The following is a 27,885-nucleotide window of genomic DNA, read 5'->3' on the forward strand; positions in this document are numbered from 1 at the left end:
TCTGAACGACGGTTGAACTGGAAGAAAAAACAGAAATAAAGGTGTAAGATGATAGTCTGGATATGTTTTTGTGAGTGAGTGGAAGAGCCTAAAAACTGTGCTGACATTTGACACTCTATGATCAAGGAACAAGGTCTGAAAAAGTCTGGCTCCAATATAAAAATCAATTGTGTTCACAGAAACAATTCTCAACAATTCTAGAACAGTTCCAGAACTGCACTGAAAGAATCATCACAAAGAGGCTGAAACTGACCAACTCCGTAACATTTTCCTCTGAACTCTTAAGTCATCACTGTTAAGTTTTTCTCATGGGAAATATAATCAAGAGACAAAGTAGAGACCCAGTTGTAGACAGTGCCAAGTCCCTGGAAGATGGCCCATCCGTAGCACTTCACATGAAACTCTATGAGGCCATAATGAGAGAAGACTGCCCTACGATCAAGGCACTCCTAAGAAGTCACCCTGTCAACCAGCCCATGACCATTCTGGCCAACTCCACCAGTTACAGATTATTGCTGAACCAGGTACACGCTTTTCTGGTCAGGCATTTTTAGAAAAGACAGGATGCTTAGGAAGGAGCATGATCTAATCCTCACGAACTCACTAAACTCTTCGCTGCCCTTATAATAGACGGCACATCTCCAGCTTACTCCACATTTAGAACAGTGCTCCCCGAAGTCTGCAACCCCTCCCTTCCACTTAATACACATAAACTGAAGCGAGGAAAGACTAGAACCTGCCTGGTTGGAAGAAAATTAATGTCATCCTCTCAAATATACCCATAGTGATTATGTCGGTATGATGGAATTATTTTTTCCTTTTTAATATATAATTCTTCATTTCCTAAATGTTTATACAATGATTACTCCCTTTATAATTAAAATTTTTTTTCAAAAAGGAAGTCACCCTCCCCTTCATCCCACCCTCTCCTCTTACCTTGCAGTCATAGTATAGAACCACTACTTATATGTATATATTTTAAGAACTGGCATAAACAGCTCTGCTAATCACAGACAGAACATATGCTGCATTATCTTTCAAAACCCTGAAGATGCAGGTTTTACTGCTGATAATGTGACTTTGGCAAAGCCTTAAAAAATATAACACCTATTTGTCAATCACCCTATGGGTTAATTTAAGAACTGACTTCATAGCAATTACCATTAATATTATACTAGGGCTCTTCACAAGAATCAGCTTCTAAAAACTTTCAGACTTTTGAGTGTCTTTTCTGTTTCCCCAGTAAATTTGCCTTTCTGTAAAACACAGACTTTATTAATGTGAAATTCACTGAGTTTTGGCATATAAAACAGGCAACAGAAAGGAAGATTTCAATGCACATACAAGAAAAATATCGAACCCATGAGATCCTAAATAAATGTGTATTTCCTTTGAAATGGCAAGCTAACACAAATACTATTTTTAACTACACAGGGCTAATTGTAACATATTTTGCTTTCCCCCTGAAGCAGACACAATCTATCATCCCCATTCATCTGGCTGCCGAATACCGCAAGGCACAAAGTTTGCTTTGTTTGTTAGAACACGGTGCTGACCCAGAAGTAAGGTAAGTTAACGCAGCAGGCAATCATTTCTAAATAAGGATATACCTGACTTAGTTTTTTCAGTTCATAACATTTTCCAGTTATGTCTGGACTTGTTCATTCTTCATGGGTTATGGACTACAAATTATCCTCTTTTGAATGAACCAATTTCTTTAGTAATTAGAGGAGATACTCTGAAATGTTGGAAATAATGCAATAACACAAGCCAGTCGGCCAAATTAGTGCACAGTGAGTATTAAGTACTCAACAGTGGTGTTGTAGAAAATGCACTATGTCCCGGTCATGGCCCTCAAGAAGTTTAACAACCTAAGTTAGGTAAGAAAAATTAGAAAATAAAAATAGACAATGGATTTTCTTGTTTATTATCCTCCACTAGAAGGTAAGCTTAGTGAAAGAGAAGTTTATCTTGCTCACCACTCTATGTCCACCACCTAAACCAAAGGCCTGACGCTTAGTACCCAATAAATACTATTTGAATGAATAAAAGAATTATACAGTATAAAAATAATAGGTTGGTCATGGTGGTTCACACCTGTAATCCCAGCACTTTGGAAGGCCGAGGTAGGAGGATAGCTTAAGGCCAGGAGTTCAAGACCAGCCTAGGCAACATAGCAAGACCCTGTTTCTACCAAAAAAAAAAAAAAAAAAAGACTAGCCTGGCATGGTGGTGCACACCTGTAGGCCCAGTTACCTGCAAGGCTGAGGTGGGAGAATCGCTTGAGCCCAGGAGTTTGAGGTTGCACTTAGCTATGATGACGCCACTGCACTCCAGCCTGGGCAACAGAGCAAGACTCTGTTGCAAAAAAAATTAGAACTTCTTGCCCCAAATCCTTGTCATGCCCCACAAGAACCCACCTGATCTGTCTTGCTCTCAATCTCTCCCTAAACACCCCACCCCAGCTCTACAAGTTTCTGAAAGTCCTTCTACATGTAGAATCTAGACCATCACAGACTCACCCCATCTTCCTCAGGGCACCCTTTCCTACCTTTCACACCATGTACAGTATGTGAGGCCTCTACACCTCCCTGGAACTTTGCCTACTTCCAATATTTAGTTGTTTGACTATGTTTCATGTCTGTCTTCCATACTGTTCTATACTAGACTATCAGCCCTACCGAGGTAGGGACCACTTACTGTTTCACCATACCTCCAACTTAGGGCTTCACAATAAATAAATATGTGAACTACAATCATTTTCTAATTTCTGTGAAGCAGATTTTCATAAAAAACCTTCCCTTTTCTCTGCCCAAACAAAGGAATTTTGGAAGCAATCCTGAAAGATGAGGGCCAAGTTATAATATGCTCATCCAGCTGGGTTGGAGCAGGGAAGGACGATGAAATGGCTTCACTAATTTGAAAATGACCCTAGGTCTTCAGGTCAACTCTTACCATCTATTCCACGACCTACACACTCGAGTGAAAATGTCAGGCAGATACAGAGCTGCTAAGAACTCAGTAAACGGGAGTTCTGGCCCTTCATGGCTCACTTCTATGGTAATAACAGATCACACTCAAGTCCACGCAATTTCACTGAATGCCTACTAACTCAGCTCAGCCCTGTGCAAGGAAATAACTAAGATCTAGCCTCAAAGGGGCCACAGTCCTAGCAGGAACATCAAAGTTGAAATAGGCTGCTCAAAGAAGCTGGGCCCCGCCATGCAGTGATGCATCTCACCACGTATCCAAAAAACCCTGGGATAGCCTCAGAAATTACTCAACAATGCAGATTTTGAAACACTGCTTTAAAGAAATTAAAGTGTGTTACTTTAAATAAACGTTGTCTTCTTAAGCACTAATTCTTCACATAGAGCCATTCCCACTGCGAATTTAATGTAATGTGTGACCAATATCTGTTCTAGGGACACGAGAGGCCTCACCACACTCCACTTGATGCTGCTGCACTGGCCAATCACTTCTAACACCTGGACAAAACCGGGCAACAGAATCCAAAGGATCCTGACAGACATTCAGAATAATGCTGTGATGTGTCTCCACATCTTATGTGAACACGGAGCTCAAGTTAACGCTCGAGTAGACAACAGCAACAATCATTCACCACTCCACCTGGCCATAACATATGGGACCTATCCGGTTCTCTCCATTTTGGCCCAGAATGGCGCCCATGTCAATGCTGTTAATGAATCCAGCATGACACCCCTTCACATGGCTGCAGACATCCTGAACAGGGAGATGATGGAAACGCTCATTGCCTGTGGAGCAAACGTGAACTGTGCTATCTCTTCCACAGGGAACACAGCCCTGAAGCTGGCGGTGTGCACTGCATCAAGCAAAGCGGGCCGGCTGCTGGGAGTGGGGATGAGCTGCATCCGTCTGCTGCTAATGCACGGAGCCAAAGTCAATGCCCAGGACCACGAAGGTCAAACAGCTATCCACGAGGCTTGTTTTGGAGGCAGGGGGACAATAATCAATCTCTTGCTCGAATTTGAAGCAAATGTTAATATTTTAACAAGAAATGGGGAATCTCCGATTTATATGTACCTTCAGCGCAGTTCCAATATAAGAGATAGGACACTTCTTGCCAGGCTACTTCATCACACTTATCCTTTGAGGCTGACCAATAAGCAAGGGATTCTACCTGCAGGAATCATGCTACCAGAATTCCACCTCTTAAGGGAAACCCTAATAAAGCTATCTCAAAACCCTTTATCCCTAGAGGATATCTGTAAAAGAAGCATCAGAAATATTTATGGTGAGAAATATAAACAACTCTTGAAGCAACTTCTCCCAGTGAAGATATGGAATTCTATATACTGTTATTATGACGTAGCTTACCTCTTGAAATAAGCTCTCAAAGTTTCACAGTGCCAGAGAATTTCAGTAATTCAAATTGCATTTTCTGGCTAGACATGTACCAGAAAATACTTAACCCATCACCTTTTTACATCCCAAATGTACAAACTCTGGTTCTTAAACCTTTTTCAAAAAATAAAGTGATTTGCATAGTAACCTTTTTATTCCTAAATTTTCTTTTAAATGCCTTTTCTAGGATTTAATTTTTGCCTGAAAAGTAAACAAATTAATTGAAAACTCTTCAGCACCAAAGAAATAAACATATTTCCTCTTTTCTTAACAGTCTTCTATGGGTAAAAACTGGAACAGTCATTACAGATTTTTCTTAAAAAGCAAAAAAAATTTCCCATGTTCATTTTCCCTTAAGATGGATAATTACAGAAACAGAATTCACCTCTAGGGCTGCAGTAATATACAAGCATTTCTGTCAGCACTAAGTACGTTATATTAGTACTCAGGGCACACCACCTGAAAAACAGTACTCATACTCCACAGAGAATTTTCAAATGCCCAAAAATTATTGCTTTAAATTCAATGTAAGGTTTTCATGTCTGGACCTATGGAATGATGATTTATATAACAGTAATGATAACCTCCTACATAAATGGATTAGGGCACATAATCTCATTTAATTCAATGAACCAACATCAAGTCACCCCTGATAAGAAGCTAGCACTGATTTCAATGACTTTGTCACCCCCACTTACCTTCAGATCTCTGTGTACAATTCCCATGTTATGTATGTAAAACACACCTTCCACCAATTCTTGAAAAATTTTCGTTGCAACACTGGCCATAACATAAGGACCTTGAAATGGAAAAAAAAAAAGTTTTCTCTTATTTTTTATTTTTACTTATCATATTAACATCTAAATATTGATGTGGTTCTGAATACATTAAAATCTAACTCAGCAACATTCAGATTTTCAACAGTAAACACTCCAAAATGGTCTAAAACCTAGAAATAAGCAGAAAGAGCTCCTCAGCTAGCAAAGAAACCACCACAAACTAGCGCCCAACAGTCGACAGACTTTGCCACCAAAAAGAGAATACCTCTAATTTCACTCAGTGCCCCTGTATTACTTTTAAATAATTCTCAGGCATCAAGTGACTAGATTAGATGAAGATTAAGTCCCTTCAACCCTTGACATCCTGGGGTTTAATGCTAATAAACCCAGTGTCCTAGCCCACAAGTGGATTAAAGACATTATTACAAATAATGGAATAAGAAAAAAGATAAATTATATAAGCTCAAGGGGTAAGCTTCCATTATCCAGAAGGCCTCATTTCCAAAAATGACTGACATATAAAGCATATGGCAAAAAAAGGTAAATGAATTAATTCATCTATTAATATGATGATATAATAAGTGAATTTAGAGAGTGGAAAGATTTTATAGGACAAAAGCAAACAAAAATTGATAAAATCCTGGAGTTTTCCCACCAAGTTAATAATATTATAATAAAAGCTTAATAGCTCAGTTATTTTATTTTATTTTTTTTTTTTGAGACAGAGTGTCGCTTTGTTGCCCTGGCTAGAGTGAGTGCCGTGGTGTCAGCCTAGCTCACAGCAACCTCAAACTCCTGGGCTTAAGTGATCCTACTGCCTCAGCCTCCCGAGTAGCTGGGACTACAGGCATGCACCACCATGCCCGGCTAATTTTTTCCATATATATTTTAGTTGTCCATATAATTTCTTTCTATTTTTAGTAGAGACAGGGTCTCGCTCTTGCTCAGGCTGGTCTTGAACTCCTGACCTCGAGCGATCCACCCGCCTCGGCCTCCCACAGTGCTAGGATTACAGGTGTGAGCCGCCGCGCCCAGCCAAGCTCAGTTATTTTAAATCATAAAACTTAGGAGGCTGAAATGGGAGAATTGCTTGAGCTCGCAGTTCAAGACCAGCCTGGGCAACAAAGTGAGACTTCATATCAATTAAAAAAAAAAAAAAATCACAAACCTATTGTTTACCCTCAAGAACAAGAACGTTACATGCTCCCATCTCCTTAAATGAGCCTAGTTGGTTTCATAACTCATATCGATTCCACACAAAGAACAAGTGTGCCCTTTTACAGTATCTAACATATACTTGGGCAAGTATCTTAGAAGACAGAAAACTGTGTGTAAAACCAATGGTTCAACTTGTAATACCCTGTTATGACTCAACCTCACAGTGAAGTGACCCATACCTCCTATCTGGGTAGAAGTGCAAAGAAGGCTTTTGACTTCTACAACTATTCAGAAAACTTCCTTCCTTTGGTCTGTCTTTAAAACACATGGTTGTCATTGTAACCCACCTTACATATCCAAACAGCAGGCAACAGTTAGAGGATTCAGTAACCATACACAGACCTGACCCAGTGGTCACAGTCTCCTCTGACTCAGTGCCTTCTCTATGCCTGGCAATCCTTCCCACTCAGTTCCTTGACCCTCACAACAACCCTATAAAATAGGGGTAATCCCATTTTACAGATGAGGAAACAAACCCAGAGCAGTTACCTGACTTGCCCAAAACCTTGCAGCTGGTGAGTACAAGCACCAGGATTCAAACCCAGGTCTGTTGCTCATGGGATTGTTGGAAATGGTGAAATGTACAAATAGAATTGATGGAAAGCTATAAACACAGTGCTAGACTACTACAAAGTTAAAACTCTTTATTTTAAACTATTTTTAAAAGAAAAATATACACCATGCTAGCAGCATCAAACATATTTCGCCTTTGTTGTTTTGATAGTTTTACTGTACTGGATGGTATACGGTTCTCATCCTGTACTCATTACTTTTTTTCAAATGGAAGTTTAAAGATCAACAATTGCATACAGGGCTTTAATAAACCATTTTCCTGCTCATAAAGACATTTGCACATAAACTACAATGCTCACACAGCAAGCAAAGGATACGGGTTTACAGGGAAATGAAAATACCCAACACGATACTTGCCACGACTGAAAAGGACAAAGTTCTGGCATGTCCTTCTAGTTACATGGCAAACATAGAAGCAGCACTGGGGTGTGTCCAGCAGCTGCTGGAGGAAGACATTATATTTCTGTCTTCCCACTGGCAGCTAGTCTAAGATTCTGAGTAGGTTAACTGATCTATGTTTTAGACCAAATAAAGGAGTGGATGCCAAATGATTAATGACTGGTATTTAGTTGAGTCTTTACTCAAAATCAGGTCACTCTCATCTGCTTTTTCGATAATCTAATAGTCATTTTTTTTTTTCTTTCTTCACTTATGTCTGACCTTGCAGTGTAAAATACAGTCATTTTAAACTTCAGCTACACATAAGAATCAAAAAGAGAATTTTCAAAAAAATACCAAAAGCCAAGACCTATCCCAAACCAATTGTATAAAAATAACTGGTGTGGTCCCAGACAACAGCTTTTTAAAAAACTGATTTTATTTTTTAGAATAGTCTTAGGTTTATAGAGAAACTGAGAAGACACTGCAGTTTTCCCATAGAACTCATACCCTGTTTCCCCTGTTATCAACACCTTACATTAGTACGGTACATTTGTCACAATCAATGGACCGATACTGATACATTATATTACTAACTGAAGGCTGGAGTTTATTCCGATTTCCTTAGTTTTTACCAGTTTCCTTTTTCTGTCCCAGGACCCCATTCAAGATATACCACATTACACTGAGTTGTCATGTCTGTTCAGGTACCTGTGGCCTGTGACAGTATCTCAGACTTTCCTTGCTTTTGATGACCTTGACAGTTTTGAGGAGTATTGGTTAGATACTGTATTTTGTAGAATGTTCTTCAACTGGGATTTGTCTGATGTTTTTCTCATGATTAGACTAGGATTATGGATTTTGGAGAGGAGGACCACAGAGATAAAGTGTCCCTCTCACTACATCGCATCAAGGGGCATATACTCCCCATGTGACTTGTCACAGTTGATGCTCACCTGGACCATGGCTAAGCTGGCATCTGTCAGGTTTCTCCACTATAAAGTTATAGTTCTCCACTGCAAAGCTGCTCTTTTTTTATTGACAACATCTTTTAAAAGTTCCCCCAAGTGATTCTAATGTGCAGCGGAAGTTGAGAACCAGTGTTACAATATTTTAAAGTATCAGCCAACAGAGTACTCCGAGAAGGATACATAACTGTGGGGTCTGTGGGGAGGGGGAGGCTGGATCTTAAGGGAAACAAACTTTTCACCATATACCCTCTATAACGAATTTCTTTTTATAACAGTATCACACCTTCAGGTTAAAAAAAATAAAAACAAGTATTTAATTTTGTCTCTTAAAAAATTAAAAAGAGACCTCGGACCCCCTAAGTGAACAAGAAATAAACTTCTATTGTGTTAAAAAAAATTTTCTCTCTCGGCCTGGCGCGGTGGCTCACGCCTGTAATCCTAGCACTCTGGGAGGCCGAGGTGGGCGGATCGTTTGAGTTCAGGAGTTTGAGACCAGCCTGAGCAAGAGCGAGGCTTGCTCCATCTCTACTAAAAATAGAAAGAAATTATATAGACAGCTAACTATATATAGAAAAAATTAGCCGGGCATGGTGGCACATGCCTGTAGTCCCAGCTACTCGGGAGGCTGAGGCAGGAGGATCGCTTGAGCCCAGGAGTTTGAGGTTGCTGTGAGCTAGGCTAACGCCACGGCACTCACTCTAGCCTGGGCAACAGAGTGAGACTCTGTCTCAAAAAAAAAAAAAAAAAAAAAAAATTTTCTCTCTATAAACATTAACCTAAATTCCAGTCTATTACTGCTTAATTATCAACAAATTATGTCTCTATCAGAGAAAAGTCAATTCCCAAATACCTAATTGTTTTTGAAAAATGTTGAAATAAGCAAAATTGTTTCTTTGGGTTCACTGGGGTTTTTTTTGTTTGTTTTTAATCTAAGGCACCTGGAGGCAATCCCTACATCTGATGGAGAAGAATTGATTTTGTCTTTATTTCCCACCCTAGTAGGTACAGACCCAGATGGTACTTACAGGCAGATTCGTCCACGCACTCTCGGCCCCGCTTGTTCCTCTCAGCTATCCAATCCCACAGGGAGAGCTCACAAAGCTGCATCTGGATGTGCAGCATCAGGTGATACTGCACCTAGGAAGAGGACACACTGCTGTCTCCATCTTTGCAAGATTCACTCACATTATTCATTTAGCCAACAAATACCTGCCTACTCTAGACCAAGCGCCATGACTACCTGCTGAGGACACAGGCCTGCCCAAGAAGTGTAGAGTCTAATGAAGGAAATAGATAAATAAAGTGATAATTAAAAGTGTCATAATACAAAGGGGAAGAAGTAGCCCAGGCTGAAGTCAGGCAGGGGTCCAATGACAGAAGCTCTCCAATGTGACACAGAGCAACCGGTCCTGAAACTCTTCTGCTCACTACATAAAGGTTTTTTTTTTTTTTTTTTTTTTGAGACAGAGTCTCACTCTGTCCAGGGTAGTAGAGTGCCGTGGCGTCAGCCTAGCTCACAGCAACCTCAAACTCCTGGGCTCAAGCAATCCTTCTGCCTCAGCCTCCCGAGTAGCTGGGACTACAGGCATGCGCCACCATGCCCGGCTAATTTTTTCTGTATGTATTTTTAGTTGTCCATATAATTTCTTTCTATTTTTAGTAGAGACGGGGTCTCACTCTTGCTCAGGTTGGTCTCGAACTCCTGAGCTCAAACGATCCACCCGCCTCGGCCTCCCAGAGTACATAAAGTTTTAAAAGCTAAGATAAAGCAGCAAAGAATGGCTGTATGGCACTCTACTCTATGTATTCACCAACATAGATATACTGTGCCTGGCTTCACAATGTACATAACTAATAACTTATTCAAGAAAAAGGTAAGCAAACATTAAGTTCACTATAGCCACTTATTTAGGCATCCAAGAGACTTTTCCAAATCTAATGCAGAGAAATAAAATGATTCTGATTAAAAATCCCTCAAACTCAACTCCTTTGGGCTCAGGTGAACCAGTTCAAAGTTCTTTTCATTAAAAAAGTATGCACAGAAACATATTTTTTCTTATTTTTTTTTAAGATAGGGTCTCACTCTGTCACCTGGGTTACAGCACAGTGGCATCATAATAGCTCACTGCAACCTCAAATCCCTGGGCTCAAACGATCCTCCTGCCTCAGCCTTCCAAGGAGCTGAGACTACAGGCACATGCCACCATGCCTGGATAATTTTTCTGTTTTTTGTAGGGGTCTCTCTCTTGCTCAGGCTGGTCTTAAACTCCTGGCCTCAAGCAATACTTCTGCCTAGGCCTCCCAAAGTGCTAGGATTACAGGTGTGAGCCACTACGTCCACCCTCAAACATCTATTTCTTGACAAGAATTAATTCTGCGTTGTGTACATACAGATGGTATACACAGTTTTAGAATCCTAACAAGATAGATTATGTGTAGACCCTGTTAATGTTCAAGTTTTTTAATACTAATATTCAGTAATACTGGTTTGTGAGAGTCTGACCAGCCTATCAGTATAACCTCAACAAGAGTATCCTGAAAATTAAAACTATAAAATTAATTAAAAAAATAAAAAAGAATATTCTGAAAACTGACCTGGTAATCCTACTGGGACTCACCAAAAGCCATGCTCAAAAATGATTTTGTGTAATTTTTTTTTTTTTCCCAAAGACAGGGTCTCACTCTGTTGCCTAGGCTAGAGTGTAGTGAGGCAATCATAGCTCACTGCAGCCTCGAAATCCTGGCCTCAAGTGATATTCCCACCTCAGCCTCCTAAGTAGGTGGAACTACAGGGGCATGCCACCACGCCCAGCTCATTTTTTTAAATTTTTTGTAGAGATAGGGTCTTGTAATGTTGCCCAGGCTGGTCTCAAACTCCTGGCCTCAAACTCCTGGCCTCGAGTGATTCCTCTTGCCTTGGCCTCCCTAAAGTACTAGGATTACAGCCATGAGTGGCAGAGCTCGGCCTTCTCTGCATAAATATATTTTTATAGCATGATGCTAACATACAATAGAAATAGAGCATGAATGAGGTTTCCAACTCCACAGTATATATACAAGAATATCTATCTAGAGGTGCAAATGACCCAGTCAGGGAGGTCAGAAAGGATTAGTAGGAGTTAACTAAGTGAAGGAGGGAAAACCAAATACAAAGGCTGTTTGGGAAGGGAATGCGGCAAGTACAAGTGACTGAACACAGGGCAGAAAAGCCGGAGCTGAGAGAGGCACGAGGCGGGAGCACGAGGCGGGAAGTCCGCTGAGGAAGACAGAAGGCCATACATAATCACAGCCCCTCTTATAATTACAGGGGTAAACATCAACTTGGTAGGTTCTCGGAAAGTAATCTACCTCTGTCTGCCCCAACAAGTTGAAGTTTTCTTCAGAAGACTCCTCGGTGGATGTGAAATCCTCTTCTAGGTTTGAGTTATGCCTAAGTGGCAGCGGCTGCTGAATGATCGATCTGGTAGACAAATCAGCCAGGCCATTTTTTTGGAGCTCAATGGACGATTCAAATTCACTGCTGTCTCTTACGACTAAATTGGTGGTGTAGTTCACCAATTTATTATTCTGATTTTCAACATCAGATTCTCCGAAGGGTTTTTCTTTTTCTGAGGTAAACTCAGCAAAGATAATGGATGAGCTACTACTTTCATCATTTTTAACACCATATTCATCTCTGGAGAAGAAAACAATAAAGACAAGAGTCAATGTAAAAAAAAAAAAAAAGTCAGTGTAAAAAGAGATCACAAGTAACTCAACTGTTTCTTCAAGGTATGAATCTTACAGGTACGCATCTTACAGGTACGCTTCTGGAAAAAATGGCATCAAATCTGTCTAGCAGCAACATTTATTTAAAATATTGAAATATCTGACAGGAGGAAATAATTTAACATTTTGTAATCAAAATATGCAAAAAGAAAATCTAAAACACTCCTCCTTGTAGCCAAAGACAAAGATAGCCCAATGCAGTTGCCAATGGGTAATGTCCTAATGTGTGTAGATGTACACACCAGTCCACATACCTGTCCTCTGCCTGGTCGGAGAGCATTTCCAGAGATGGCAACTGAATGGAAACTCTGTCTGCTGAGTAAAAACAAAAACCAAAAATCTTCAAACAGCCCAGTTTTCCAATTTATAGTAAAAGGCAGAGTTAAAATATATAAATAGCACAAATGAAACTGTATGTCTAAAAACATCATGACTTTCTGACAAAATACATACAAGTTTATTCAAATGACTGACACATTTTAGAAACTATAAAAACAGAGCTGTTCAACTATAAGACGAGTCAACAAACTTTCTCTAGAGCAGTGGTCCCCAACCTTTTTGGCACCAGGGACCCATTTCGTGGAAGACAATTTTTCTACGGATGGCAGGGGCAGGGGTGGTTTCAGGATGATTAAAGCACATTACATTTATTGTGCAGTCAAACCTCCCTGCTAATGATAATCTGTATTTGCAGCTGCTCCCCTGCACTAGCATCACTGTTTCAGCTCCACCTCAGATCATCAGGCATTAGATTCTCATAAGGAGTGCACAACTTGGTCCCTTACACGCACAGTTTTTAGTAGAGTTTGAGTTCCTATGAGAATCTTATGCAGCACTGATCTGACAGGAGGCAGAGCTTATGCGGTGATACCAGCAATGGGGAGCATGGGGAGCGGCTGTAAATACAGACGAAGCTTAGCTTACTTGCCCACCACTCACATCCTGCTGTGCCGCCCGGTTCCTAAGAGGCCATGGACCAGTCTTGGGTTGGGGACCGCAGCTCTAGAGGACCTGACTACAAATATTTCAGGTTTTGGGAGCCCTATGGGACTGCTGTGACTACTCAATTCTGTTATAATATAAAAGCAGCCACAGACAATATATAAATGAATGAGCCTGTGTTCTAATAAACTTTATTGACACTGAAATTGTGGATTTCATATCATTTTCACAAAATATTCTTCTTATTATTTCTTATAACTACTAAAAAATATAAAAAGCATTCTCAGCTTGTAGTATGTACAAAAACAAGGGTAGGCCAGATTTGGTCCCCGGGGTAAAGTTTGCCAACCCTTCAACTACTGCATACATCATCAAAAACTGCTTACTTTGTGGCTGGACCACATGAACATGTTCTATCCATGCAGTGTGATAGCCTACGATGTTAGGGTGCTGAAGACCTGCCAGTACCTTCACTTCCCTTAGTACCTAAAAAAGAAATATAAGAAATATAATTAGATTTGGCTTTTGCTGACAATTTGTTAAATGCTCATGGAATCAAATACTCCTTGTTACAGAGCAAAACACAGACCACCCATGACTTAACAATGGTGCAAAACTGTCAGAATTTTCAACGTACTTTGAATTTTGATTTTTTACCCAGGCTTGCAATATGCAGTACATGAGATACTCAACACTTTATTATAAAATAGACTTTGTGCTAGTTGATTTTGTCCAACTGTTGGCTAATGTAAGTTCTAAACACATTTAAAGTAGGCTAGGGCAAGCTACGGTGTTCAGTAGGTTAGGTATGTTAAATGCATCTTCAAATAATGATATTTTCAACATAGCCCCATCATAAGATGAGGAAGATATATAATAAAAATCCCTCTTTACAGGGAATCCAAACTATGTTAAAATAATGAAATATTCTTTGTGAGAGACAAATGGCAATTGTTAAAGAAACTAAATAATTTACACTTATATAGCACTTTATACTTTTTATAGCTCACTTGTCATCATTCTCTTATTCGATTCCCACACAGTCTTCCAAGGTAAGTAAAACCACTGCTGTCACGACTACTTCAGGGCGGGAGACAGAGCGGCCAAGAGGACTAGGCAATTTGCCCAGGACCACATAGCATGTCAGGGAGCAGAATGTTACTTGAACTGGGCTCATGTTTTTTCACAACTATCTTATATATTAATCATTTATTTTAAAAATTAATTTCCACAGCCATGACTCTGAAATGTGGTCAGTCTGGAGAGCCTATAAAAAATTATATCAAATAAAAATTTAGTTTTGATGTTTACTATACTTTATTGTAACCCTATTCTTAGTAAACTGGCAGTCCATTTGCCAAACATACAAACACACACATACAACTCTTCCAAAAGGAACTAAATACACAATCGTTCAAAATAAATAATTTTTAAAAATCATACCTTCATGCAATCTGTTTTAGTTGCACCCTTGATCAGGATTTTTTTAATTGCATAATACTGACCATCTAATTTATTCCTGACCTAAAAAGTAGAAGACAAGACAAAGCAAATTGTGTCATTAAATTCTAAATAAATAAAGAAGTTCTTTTAATCTGAGTTTAGATAATACAAACTAGCCAAAAAGATAAAATTAAGCTAAAGACATGTTTCCTTACGATGTCCACAGAAGCCAGCCCTAGTCAGCCAGACTATAAGCTTGTCAAACCGTATTGACAGTCCAACCCCTATTAATAGAAACCCCAGGGCTGAATGACTGGGATGTTAGCAAAAGGGCTATGCAAGGCTCAAAACACAGTAGTACAACCTTTTTTAGTAACATATTTTTAATAAAAATTAACTACAGAACAAAAATTGAAAGTTTCCAGAATCTACCTAAAATATCAATGTGGTTGGGAAAAAATCAGAATCTGCCCACTTCCCTGTAAATGATAAACCTTAATGAAAAGTAAGTATACATGATTTCCAGGAATCTTCCTTTGAACACTTCAGATAAAAATAATGAAAACAACCTCTCAAAGTACACTTATTTACAGAGCAGAAGGTCAAAACAAGTATGTGGAAAACAACCTTGTACACTCTTCCATATCCACCTTTTCCTAAGATGGCAAGCTCTTCAAATTCATTTAAGTAACGTGAAGTCTGTGCTTCAAAGGCTACTTCCTTTGATCTAAAAGTTAAGTAAAAACAATTAATTGACATTAAAAATTGAATCAGAATGTTCTAGGATAGTTCACACTCACTGTATCACTAATGTGACAAACCTCCTGTACCACTAAACTGTGACAGTGTGGAAAGGATGAGCTAAAATGAAATGTTTCCCCTCTAAGAAGAAAACACTGGCTAAGCAAATCAACAGTGTAATAAAAATAGCAAGGAAGTCATTAAGCTAATTTCCAGTGTTTTACTAGTAATTAGCTGAACTCAGTAATAAATTTACTTAAATTTCTGTTCCTTTTGGTTAGAGATGGGGTCTTACTATATTGCCCAGGCTGGTCCCAAACTCCTGGCCTCAAGCAGTCCTCCCACCTCGGCCTCCCAAAACGCTAGAACCACAGGCACGAGCCACCCCACCAGGCTGTGATTTCTTTTGAATAGGTTAGTCTTTGCATAATCAAAAAAAAGTACAACACATACCTGATTTTCTGGATATGGGAAATATCCTCACAAGGATCCTAAAACCAAAAACATATTTTGAAAAAATATTTTGAAAACTTTCATGGAATAAGCAATCTATCAAAATTCAATGTCACGTTAACAGCCCCAAATGCACAAACAATATTTAAAAAACAAACCACTAGCTTCTTTGATACTACTTAAGAGTTTACAACTGAAAATATTTCAAAGCTGAGACTTTACCAAAGAGCTCCATGAGCAAACAATGTTGACGTCACCTTCAATATACATGCAGAAACTGCCCCACCTTCTCTTGCTTGTATAATGTACCTGTCTCCCTGCTTCGGCCTGTGCCCCTCAGTCCACTCTCAACACGGTAGCTGGAGCGACCCCATTAAAATCCAAGTCAGATTATGTCACTCCTCTGCACAAAATCCTGCAAACTCCTGCAATTCTGCTCAAAATCCTGCAAAATCTGCTTCCCATCTTACTCTGAGTAAAAAGCAAAGACAATAAAATGGCTTCAAGATCCTGCTTCAAATGTCCCCTCTCTTCCCACCCCCACCCCCAGCCTCTTTTGCTTACTCCACTCCAGCCACACAGCTGCCTTGCAGCTCCCCAAACATGCCAGCACACGGCCACCTCAGGGCCCTTGCCATTGCAGTTGACCCTTGAACAACACAGATTTCAATTTTGAGAGTTCACTTATACACAGATTTTTTTTTTCAATAAAAGTTACTCAGAGTGTGCCTGCCTCCCCTTCCACCTCCTCCACCTCTGCCTTCCCACCCTACTCTTCCTCCTCCTCCTCAGCCTACTCAATGTAAAGACCAGGAGGATGAAGACCTTTATGATGATCCATTTCCACTCACTAAATACATTTTCTTTTCTTTTCTCTAGTTCACTTTATTGTAAGAATACAGTATATAATACATATGATGTGTTAACCAACTGTTTATGTTGTTGGTAAGGCTTCTGGTCAACAGTAGGCTATTAGCAGTTAAGTTTTGGGGGAGTCAAAGTTATACACAGATTTTTGACTGTGTGGGGGTTGGTGCCCCTAACCCCATGTTTCTCCCAGGTCAGCTTTACTGTTCCTCTGCCTAGAATGCTTTTCTCACAGATGTCACCGTTGTCTCCGTGAGGCCCGCCCTGGCTACCCTGTACAAAATTCACACAGCCCCTCCCAACATGGTCTCAGTCCCTTCACTGCTTTACGTTTCCCCTTTATGTCATCATCATCTAGCACCCCCTATATATTTTTTTTTGTTGTTTATTGTCCCCTCATCAGAACATAAGCTCCACAAGGGCAGAAATTTTTGTCGATTTTGTTAACTGCTTTAACCTAGGCACCTACAAAAGAGCCAGACACATATTAATCAGTCAATAAATATTGTTGGGTCAACAAAGATTATATTTTTAAAAACAAGTTTTATAATTAGGATTTCATAATGCTTTAAAATATACCTCTCTTGAAATCAAAATCTATTTTTGTCATACAGAAAGCACATTTTTTAGGGCTTACCTGACGAACTCTCTCCTTAGCAGATCTCATTAAATGAGTAATAGCTCTGTTGTGATGGAGTCTCAATGAGCTAAACTCATCACTACAGGTGAAGGAAGACAGAAGCCCCATTTTGATAAAGGTCTGACAAAGTACTATAAAAACAAAATGGAAAACTACTATTAGAAAGACCATCGATAAAATGGCAATTTTAAAGAGTACATACAGAATAAAAAGTAATAGTTACAACACACACAAAAAATTCTAGAAGAAAAAAACTTATGTTTATAACACACATTAAACTTGTAGCTTGATCTTAAAGAGAAGGAGCAATTGGTATATTCACTGATTAGGAGCACATCTATAATTACTTATCTTATACCACACAGTCATTTGCTTACCACGCCTAGTCAGTAAAGTACTAAGCCCTGTTTAAAAAAAGGGTGGGGGAGGTGGAGGGGAGGGGTAAAAACCTACCTATCAGGTACAATGAACGCTATCTGGGTGATGGGCATACTAACAGCCCCAACTTAAGTATTATAAAATGTATCCATGTAACAAAAACATTTGTAGCCCCTTAATATTTTGAAAATTTTTAATAAGGGCAAAAAAAGTATAAACATAGTCTTCTGTATTCCACACATTATACTTTGCAAACAAGGAGTAAGAATAAAGACAGGGGCCAGGCGCGGTGGCTCACGCCTGTAATCCTAGCACTCTGGGAGGCCGAGGTGGGCAGATCGTTTGAGCTCAGGAGTTCGAGACCAGCCTGAGCAAAAGCGAGACCCTGTCTCTACTAAAAATAGAAAGGAATTAGCTGAACAACTAAAAATATATAGAAAAAATTAGCTGGGCATGGTGGCACATGCCTGTAGTCCCAGCTACTCAGGAGGCTGAGGCAGAAGGATTGCTTGAGCCCAGGAGTTTGAGGTTGCTGTCAGCTAGGCTGACGCCACGGCACTCTAGCCTGGGCAAGAGAGCGAGACTCTTGTCTCTCAAAAAAAAAAAAAAAGGAATAAAGACAGGAGTGAAACATATGATTAGAATCAAAAATAAATGTGAATATTAACTGTTCTTTTCTATCATGGGATATCTTTAATCAACATATGAAGAACACATACTAGATGTGTGTATAGCCCAGACAACAGGCTCCTCAGAAAAAGAAGCTTCTACAGAGGTGCCTTGGCTTTTACTCACCCAAGAAATAGGGACACCATAAAGGACATTCTTTCCACATTGAAAACTCTACATTTAGATTATCAACTAACTAAATAAACCATCAAAACATTTATTTAAATATACTTTGTTTTAAAGGCCAGCCATCTAAAATGTATACAAGAAATTTTAAATTATCCTAAAATCACTAAGAGTCACATATTTGTTTTAATTATGCACAAGATTACTGTATTAAAATTATTATAATCTACTTTTCTTTACTATGAGCCTAACACAACAATCCCCAGGTACCAAAGCTTTGGAACCTAAGGAACACCCCCTTTTGTACAACCCACCTCCCCCACCATATATGCTACTGCTTAGAATGTGGAGTATTAATATTTGCTTTATTCAAGAAAATAAGTGTACACTGTACAAATATTTTTACCACTTTTCTTATTCCACCAAGTTTATCAAAATGATAATATATCTTTAAAAACACGTTATTATTATTTTTTTTTATTAGAGACAGGGTCTTGCTCTGTCACCTAGGCTGGAGTACAGTGGCAAGATCATAGCTCACTGCAGCCTCAAACTCTTGGGCTCCAGTGATCCTCCTGCCTTGGCCTCCCAAAGTGCTGGAATTACAGGCATGGGCCACCATGTAAAAACACATTAAGTTCTAAGACCACATAAAGCTATCTATAAGTTCAAGGATTTCTAACACCAAACAGCCAGAAAGACTTTTTTGGGAGAAAAGGCTCTCAGAATCTGTGGCTGGAGGTATTATAGAGGCCACAATGGTCTCAGTCAATAAGCTAAACCAGAAACATTAGAAGCTATAATTCTGCTCATTTTTGTGTTCACATTTCTCATACGAGTATCTTACGGCAGGATTACAAACAAACATTTTTGGCCAAGCGCAATGACTCCCGCCTATAGTCCTAGCACTTTGGGAGGTCAAAGCGGGAGGATCATTTGAGGTCAGGAGTTCAAGACTAACCTGAGCAACATAGCGAGACCCCATTTCTACAAAAAATAGAAAAATTAGCCCAGCATGATGGCACATGCCTGGAGTCCCAGCTACAAGGATGATCACTTGGGCCCAGGAGTTTGAGGTTGAAGTGAGCTATGATCATGCCACTACCCTCATATCTGGGCAACAAAGCAAGACCTGGTCTACAAAAAAATAAACAAACACTTTCATTTTCTTTTTTTTTTTTTTTGAGACAGAGTCTCATTCTGTTGCCCTGACTAGAGTGTCGTGGTGTCAGCCTAGCTCACAGCAACCTCAAACTCCTGGGCTTAAGCAATCCAGCCTCAGCCTCCTGAGTAGCTGGGACTACAGGCACGTGCCACCATGCCTGGCTAATTTTTTCTATATATAATTTTAGTTGTCCAGATAATTTCTATTTTTTTTTTTTTTTTAGTAGAGACGGGGTCTCGCTCTTGCTCAGGCTGGTCTCGAACTCCTGAGCTCAAACGATGCACCCACCTCGGCCTCCCAGAGTGCCAGGATTACAGGCGTGAGCCACCGCGCCTGGCCTTTTTCATTTTCAACAACATAAAATGCAGCTGGTTCCAGCCCTCTGGCCAAGAACTGGTTCAGAATGAGCCATGTGATTTTCCTTTTTTAATCTTTTATTTTTTAAATTTCACACAATTTTTGGGTCCCCAGTGATTATATTCATAAGAAATTACTCAAAGGAAAATGTAAAAGTGAACTTAAGGGATGTAAATTATTCATTTTCACATCCAATTTTTATTTTTTTAATTTTTTTACTTTTCTCTGAGACAAGGTCTCACTTTGTTGCCCAGGCTGGAGTGCAGAAGCCCAATCACAGCTCACTGCAGCCTCTTATTTTTGGGCTCAGGGATCTTCCTGTCTCAGCCTCCTGAGTAGCTAGGACTACAGGCAGATGCTACCATGCCTGGCTAATTATTTTTTTTTATTTTTTTAGAGACGGGGTTTTGCTACATTACTCAGGCTGGTCTTGAACTCCTGAGCTTAAGTGATCCTCCTGCCTCAGCCTCCTGAGTAGCTGGGATTATAGGCTTTGAACTTCTACACCAGGCTCACACCCTATTTTATATACCAGCTGCTTCTCAGACCCAGAGCATTCAAGAATCTCACTACAAGCTTTATTTAGCAAGATTAATTTATTATTACTTACACTTAAACACCTGTCTTGAACGAACTGGGTTGGATTCATGCACATGGCTCAAGTGCTCCAGCAAAGAAACAAGCAATAGTTGGTTTGCAACTGCAAAAGGAAAAGTTGGCTGTTGTAGGGGTCCTTTTAACACCTGGAGTTCTGCTGGAACATCAGACTCTAAAAATTAAAAAAGAAAAAAAATTTAAATTAATGGTAAACCTGTCTCATAACAACAAAAGAGTATATTCTAAGTAATGAAATACAAACTATTTAAACGTTTAAGGAAATAAAAAACGAAAGAGTAGTTATGTTGAGATGGCTTAATCGGGAAAGGCTTTCTGGAAGTGAGTTTTGAGTTGAATTCTAGAAGCTGGAGGACCAGCAGAAAGATGCCACAAGGCAGAGCAGAAACAGTTTTGGTAGCAATGGTAGAAATAAATAAACAAATAAATATGCAAGCAAACAGGTAAGCAAGTGGGAAGAGTATGGCTTCCTGTTTCCTTTGAAGAAATAGTCAAGATGCAGACATAAAGAAAGAAGTTCGGCAGAGAAGAGGAAAAGGGAAGAAGGGTGGAGAAACTTTACTCAATGAGCATGTGATACATGTGTACTTGGTGTTTTATATACACAATCTCCTTTAACCTTGAAACAATATAAGGTGTTACCACTCCCATTGTACAAATCAGGACACTGATCTCAGAGACGTTAAAGAACTAGTCAATCAGGCAGATCAGACTGACTCCTAAGCCCGTCCTCTTTCCACTATGCAAGACCAAACAGAGAGTTAAAGACAAAGGTCATAAATTCTCACTGTTTATTTAAGACATTATTGAACAGGTTAAAAAAAAAAAACACAAAGAATGAAAAATGTTTGGGAAAACCATTCTGGAAACATGTCATAGGTAACCTGGAAAGAGGCATGAGGTCAACAGAAGAGGTTAGGATGAGCTTAGTAATGGAGCTAAGTCACAGAAAGGTGGAGGAAACAATACATCCCGGAGATACATTAAGAAAGAAATGGGCTGGCCAGGATTTAAAACACTAGGAATGGGAGGGTGGAGGTGTTCATGAGTGTGCAAATCAGTAAGATGAGACACATTATCTCAAGAGCTGTTGACCCATTCAATTAGAAACATTCTGCAGATACAGGAACTGTATATCTTACACCTTCTATTTAATAAAATCAGCCTCATTTCAAATATTCTAATCCACTCTTCCTTATCAACTACTGAAGTCCCTGAGAGCCAAAGTTTAAATCCAGGCTTTATCCATCGATTTCCTCTCCGACCTACAGGTGGCCAAGAAAAAACAAAAAGATTTACATGTATGCAAATAAGCTATTCATTTTAAATAAATACTTAATTGTTTGAGTATGGGAAAGAAAAAGAATGAAATGTGGCCATGTAAAAACTTCTCTGTGTAAAAACATATTAGAAGTGAAAATATGAGTCACAAATTCAGACATAGTACATATGTCTGTACTATACATGACAAGAAAAAAAAAAGGAAATGAAATATGGAGTTCTTACAAGCTAGTAAGAAAAGGAAGCACAATTAAAATTCAAATAGGTTTAACATAACTAGTAATTAACGACATTTATATTAAAATAACTAAAGTACCAGAGTTTCCTCATCAGATTGAAAGCCTAGAATACCTGGTACTGTCAAGGGTTTGGAAAAGCAGACATTTTCAAACACAGGGGGTACAAAAGTGTTCGCAACCTTTGGCAATAAATTGTAGAACTTACAATCTGCAAACCTTTGACCCAGCAATTCCACTTTTGGAAATATATACCAAGGAAATAATTAAAGTACAACAGATAAGTATGTACAAAATGCTCAGCATAACAGTTTAGAATACTGAAAAATTGTTTATATACAGAAAATAGAATACTACGTAGCTGTTAGAAATGACAGTGTATACAGAGATAATCATAAAGTCTATCATCAAGTCAAAGAAGCAGGCTATAAAACAGTAATACTAGGCCAGGTGCAGTAGCTGACACTTATAATCTTAGCACTTTGGGAGGCTGAGGCAGGAGGATCAACCAGCCTGGGCAATAGTGAGACCTCATTTGTATAAAAAATTTAAAAAATTAGCCGGACACCATAGCACATGCCTGTAGTCCCAGTTACTCCATAGGCAGAGGCAGGAGGATGGCTTGAACCCAGGTTCAAGGTTGTAGTGGGCTATGATGATGTCATCGCACTCTAGCCAGGACAACAGAGACTGACCCTGTCTCAAAAACAAAACAACAAAAAAACAACCAGTAATACTAACAAAGGTGAGGTGAGATAGTTTCATATGTGGGAATGTAAACCAATAACCTTTCTGGTCATCATTTTAGCAATCTATCAAAAATCTTTAAAAAAGAAAAAAAACTTATTTCTTTGACCCCACAATCCTACTTCCATGGATTTATTCCAAAGAAATACTGGGATATTGGCAAAGATTTATAAGATTTATGTATATAGATGTACAACCCATTATAACTTCTAATGATAAACAGACTCAAACCTATTTTTCAACCATAGAGCAAAGACTAAATAAAGGATAGCACAGGCCAGGCGTGGTGGCTCATTCCTGTAATCCTAGCACTCAGGGAGGCCGAGGTGGGAGGATCGCTCGAGGTCAGGAGTTCAAGACCAGCCTGAGCAAGAGTGAGACCCCCGTCTCCTAAAAAATAGAAAGAAATTATCTGGACAACTAAAAATATATAGAAAAAATTAGCCGGGCATGGTGGCGTATGCCTGTAGTCCCAGCTACTCGGGAGGCAGAGGCAGAAGGATTGCTTAAGCTCAGGAGTTTGAGGTTGCTGTGAACTAGGCTGATGCCACAGCACTCTAGCCAGGGCAAAAGAGCGAGACTCTGTCTCTAAAAAAAAGAAAAAAAAAAAAAAAAAGGGTGGTACGGAATATTATACAGTCTTAAAATAATGTTTTTAAGACTAATTTATGGCCGGGCGCGGTGGCTCACGCCTGTAATCCTAGCACTCTGGGAGGCCGAGGTGGGCGGATCGTTTGAGCTCAGGAGTTCGAGACCAGCCTGAGCAAGAGCGAGACCCCACCTCTACCAAAAATAGAAGGAAATTATATGGACAGCTAAAAATATATATAGAAAAAATTAGCCGGGCATGGTGGCGCATGCCTGTAGTCCCAGCTACTCGGGAGGCTGAGACAGGAGGATCGCTTGAGCTCAGGAGTTTGAGGTTGCTGTGAGCTAGGCTGACTCCATGGCACTCACTCTAGCCTGGGCAACAGAGTGAGACTCTGTCTCAAAGAAAAAAAAAAGACTAATTTATTACAAATGAGATGCTAACACAGTCACTTAAAGAGCAGAATATAAAATGATTATTTTATCATACTACCATGATCACAATTTTAAAATATATTTTATAGCTACATAAATATACAAACTTTTTAAAAGCTGGAAAAAAGTAAACCTCTGCCCTCTCTATTCTCAATCATATACCTACAGAATTTGTAAAAGAAATGGAATTACATTATATATGCCTATTCTATCCTCAGTACCTAGGACAGTGCCTGGAATACAGCAGTTCTCAGTAAATATTTGCAAATGAATACTTCAAATTGTTAACAGTGAGTTTTCCTCTAGTATGTGAGTATTGGTGACTTCCCTCCACTTTTTACTGTTGTAAACATCTTTGTGAATGATACCTGTATATTTTTATTGTACTTGAAAAAAATCAAATCTTTAATCCATTCACTATACCTTTCTTTGACAAATAGTTCTAAACACAAAATCATCAAATTAATTGTCTCTAGTTACACCAAAATGTAAACTATAAACTCTGGGTGATGAGATTATAGTTTTCTTTATCACAGCCAGGTGTGATGGCAAGCACCTATAGTCCCAGCTACTCGAGAGGATCCCTTGAGCCCAGGAGTTCGAGGCTGCAGTGAGCTATGATTGGGTCGCTGTGTCTGCCTGAGCAACAAAGCGAGATCCACTTTCAAAAAAAAAAAAAAAAATCTTCTTCATGCTTTTCTAGATTCTCAACATATTCTGTAACGTGAAATTTTAAATACATATGCTGAAGTGTTAACAGTGGTGAGACTATGGTTAGGAGGCTTTTCTGCTTCTTTATACTTAAACAGGTTCCTGTTTCTACAATGGCAAAATTCTACCTTTTAATAAGAAAAAACAAAACAGAATGGTTGGTCAGTGGAGTCAAATGAATCTTTTTTTTTTTTTTTTTGAGGCTGAGTCCTGCTCTGTCACCCTAGCTAGAGTGCCGTGGCGTCTGCCTAGCTCGCGGCAACCTCAAACTCCTGGGCTCAAGCAATCCTTCTGCCTCAGACTCCCGAGTAGCTGGGACTACAGGCATGCGCCACCATGCCCGGCTAATTTTCTTTCTATATACTTTTAGTTGTCCAGCTAATTTCTTTCTATTTTTTAGTAGAGATGGGTCTCGCTTTTGCTCAGGCTGGTCTCGAACTCCTGAGCTCAAATGATCCACCCGCCTCAGCCTCCCAGAGTGCTAGGATTACAGGCATGAGTTGAATCTTTAATAAATCAAGAAAATGACAACTTTTAAAAGACCAATGGACAGATTACTCAAATACAGTAAAATGTAAAGAAAATGAAGGCTGAAGTTGAAAGCTTTCCATTACACAGAACTGGTCAAGAGTAGACGAGTAAAAGGAAAGTGGTGAAAAAGAAAGAGGAGGTCGAGTTCTCTTACAAAATAGTAAGAAAGTAAATATAGATCCTACCTGAATTAGAGTTCTAGACTTCTACCAAATAGGATGGGAGCAGACAGACAGGAAAGGGATAACCTAATTCAATCTCTTCAGAAAAAGTATAATCCAAATGGTTCATTATTAAGTGAAAGAGTAGCCTGGGGAATTAATGAGGTAAAATTTTTGAAAAACTGTTGTGAGATGAAAGAAGAAAATTAATGAGTCTGACAATGGGCTTACTGCTGGCTCTCCTTCTAAGGCATGGTGTTCCACAGAAAGAAAGTATGCAGTAACTGTGCTCGAAGGCTGATGGTGACTCTAGGAGAATCCCTACACAGCTAGGTGAATTCCTACACAGGTGTTAAAGTCACATCTAGGTTTTGAATTTTCTGACTCTACCACGAACTGGCAGAATGATCTCAGATCATACAGAGGGACCATCTGTGAGAAATCATTTAACTATTCCGTTTTTACATCTACTTAAAATAAAATTACATTTTTCACAGCCCTTATTTTTCATGTAAAACGATAAATTGTGTCTGGACATTCTGGGCCTCTTTGGAAGAAAAGGTGGTATGTAAGCACAACAGTATCATAAGTAACCCAGAGAAGAAAAATGTTAAAAGCATTATCTAAGATCACTCCCTTCAAGAATAATCTGTAGTTTGCAGAAACCCTTATCAAAATGTCACAGAAACGACAGACTTGCATGTTTACAGCTGGGACTTTTCCTATGACATACCACTTTCCATACTATTGAGCTGCTACTAATATGCCATCTTACATGTACAAAATATCCATTTGTCCATTAAAAAATAGTTATCATACGATATTCCTCTGCAATAGCCTACCTGAATTACCACCACACTCTGCTTTTGTTTCCCATTATGGTCAAGAATTATAGGTAGTGTGTAAGGATGGAAATGGAAGTACTTTTTCATTTATTTATTCCATTTGAATAAATCAAAACCTTTGCAACTTGGTTTCCACCTTTAAATCCACTGCAACACAATATTTGTTTCATGCTTCAACTTGAATGTGTATTCTCTGTAATCGTTCTATTGGAACTACCGTATAGTTAAAACCTCCATCAATGTGCGCATTCTTGACAGCGCAATTGAACTTTTAAAATTGCCAAAACAACTAGTAGTAACTAGAGACTATTTCACTTTCATTAAAATATTGGACACTTTGACCCGGTTAGAGTCTATGTTTAAGGATCTCACACTTTATGCTGAATAACTTGACTTAGCTATATCGTATCTCCTAAGAAAACCTTAAGAAAACTTGAGAATTTTTTTCCTTTAAGCTGAAGAGGATGGTTTATTTCCACATAGCCTCCCTATGAGAATGCTTTAGATATCCTATCAGTGAAGCAGAAGAATAGCTACAAATTAAAACTCTTAACCCACACTGTTCAGCACACAATCTGCAAAGTCTCATTCTAGGAGTGTACAAAGATCATTCTCAACGACTGACAAAAATCACAAGGCTCGGGAGCTGGAAAGTAGCCTCAAGGAAGTTCTTATTCGTCCGAAGGCCTCAGTCCGCAGAAAAGAAGCCAAGGAACAGAAATGTAAACAAATGAGCGGGTCGCAAACGCTAGTTTCAGTAACTATTTACCGCCCCCCGCACTGCACGGCTGGCCCCGGGTTCAAGCCCGGAGTCAGCAGAATTTGCCCAGGTATGAGGCAAAGCCCGGACCGCCCGGAAACGCATGTGGACAGGGGACTGCGAAGCGGCGCCGCGGCATTTAGGTCCCTCACCATCATACTTGAGGTCAGGGCCCTCGGCGGGGAAGTCGATGGCGGGTGGTGCAGCCACAGCCCCCGCCCCGTCGCCCTCTGCTTCGCGCTCCCGAGCCCCGGAGCTGCCTCCGAGCATCGCCCGCAGCGCGCGGGCCGCAGCCCAGCCCGCCTGCCCGCCCAGCGCGGCCACACTCAGCGCCCGCAGGGATCGCCTCTCAATCCGGAAGTAACCCTTGGAGAGGCGGAAGACTCATCCCCGCCGCGCGCGCGCCGCCGTAGAGGGCGTGGTCTGCCGCCGGCCCCGCCTTCCTTCCCCTGTCCGAGAAGGAAGGTCGGGCCGGTCTGGTGCGAGCGCACCATGGCGCATGCTCCCTGATGGGCTCGTCTTTGGGCGGCGGTCTACGGGGCTTTAGGGGCGAGGGCGGCGGCGGTGAGTTGGGGTCGCTGCTGCGCCCGGGGGGACCCGGGCCGCCCCTCCGAGCTGTCCTGGATATCTGCAGACAAGTCATAACGCTCACATCTCACGCGAAGACTCGGGTATCAGTCTAAGAATCAGGTGTCTGCAAAGACTAATCGAAATGTTTACCGTTTGTGGATACAACAGTGACTTTTTGTCGTTTATTTTCAAAAAAAACAAAACAAAAAAAAAATCAAAAGCATCTGCAAGACCTGCGTCAGTGAGACCTAAGCCTATTTTGGTCAAGCGTTAAACCACAAACGGTAAATGCCAACTAGATTCCAAAGTGCAAAGTGAATCGAAATTCTGCTGGCTTGAGACTGAATTCACAATTGAAATGCTTTCAAATCTGAGAGCCTTTTCCAGGAAATCTTCTGGCCTCACTGGATTGACTATGGTTTGAAACCCTCAGGTTCAAAAATCCACCCTCTTTGCCCTCTGGAGGTGTCCCAGATGACTTGATCGCCAACACAATGCTGTGTGAAAATTATCACTAGGAGATCTCGGATTAAATGCCACTGGAATAAAAA

At 39.9% G+C, this 27,885-nt stretch overlaps 2 protein-coding genes across 3 annotated transcripts in view; one reads left to right on the plus strand and one right to left on the minus strand.

The window, feature by feature from the left end:
* The window catches only part of EIF2AK1 (eukaryotic translation initiation factor 2 alpha kinase 1), a 34,479-nt gene extending 7,375 nt beyond the window's left edge, over positions 1–27,104 (minus strand). The window contains exons 1-11 of one of the 2 annotated variants that reach the window (XM_069486592.1): positions 26,917–27,104; positions 20,465–20,623; positions 17,157–17,290; positions 15,653–15,690; positions 15,086–15,185; positions 14,459–14,539; positions 13,402–13,501; positions 12,328–12,385; positions 11,654–11,981; positions 9,331–9,442; positions 5,085–5,185 (exon numbers count right to left, since the gene is read on the minus strand). In XM_069486592.1, coding sequence (XP_069342693.1) covers positions 5,085–5,185; positions 9,331–9,442; positions 11,654–11,981; positions 12,328–12,385; positions 13,402–13,501; positions 14,459–14,539; positions 15,086–15,185; positions 15,653–15,690; positions 17,157–17,290; positions 20,465–20,623; positions 26,917–27,034 — 1,329 coding nt within the window. In that variant the 5' untranslated portion in view covers positions 27,035–27,104. Of the gene's footprint in view, positions 1–5,084; positions 5,186–9,330; positions 9,443–11,653; positions 11,982–12,327; positions 12,389–13,401; positions 13,502–14,458; positions 14,540–15,085; positions 15,186–15,652; positions 15,691–17,156; positions 17,291–20,464; positions 20,624–26,916 lie in introns of both variants that reach the window. The other variant, XM_069486591.1, reaches the window with a different exon arrangement.
* Positions 309–4,533, plus strand: ANKRD61 (ankyrin repeat domain 61). The gene is made up of 3 exons (XM_069486920.1): positions 309–524; positions 1,470–1,567; positions 3,426–4,533. The coding sequence occupies exons 1-3, from the start codon at positions 309–311 to the stop codon at positions 4,369–4,371; spliced, it is 1,260 nt and encodes a 419-aa protein (XP_069343021.1). The 3' UTR covers positions 4,372–4,533.
* Positions 27,105–27,885: the final 781 nt, after the last annotated feature.

The sequence above is a fragment of the Eulemur rufifrons genome, chromosome 14, assembly GCF_041146395.1.
Source record: "Eulemur rufifrons isolate Redbay chromosome 14, OSU_ERuf_1, whole genome shotgun sequence".
Lineage (NCBI taxonomy): Eukaryota > Metazoa > Chordata > Mammalia > Primates > Lemuridae > Eulemur > Eulemur rufifrons.

Coding starts and splice junctions, on each gene's coding strand:
- ANKRD61 (XM_069486920.1), top strand. CDS start 309: ATGGGAAATATAATCAAGAGACAAAGTAGAGACCCAGTTGTAGACAGT. Junction 525..1,469: donor ACAGATTATTGCTGAACCAG/GTACACGCTTTT, acceptor TTCCCCCTGAAG/CAGACACAATCTATCATCCC. Junction 1,568..3,425: donor GGTGCTGACCCAGAAGTAAG/GTAAGTTAACGC, acceptor TATCTGTTCTAG/GGACACGAGAGGCCTCACCA.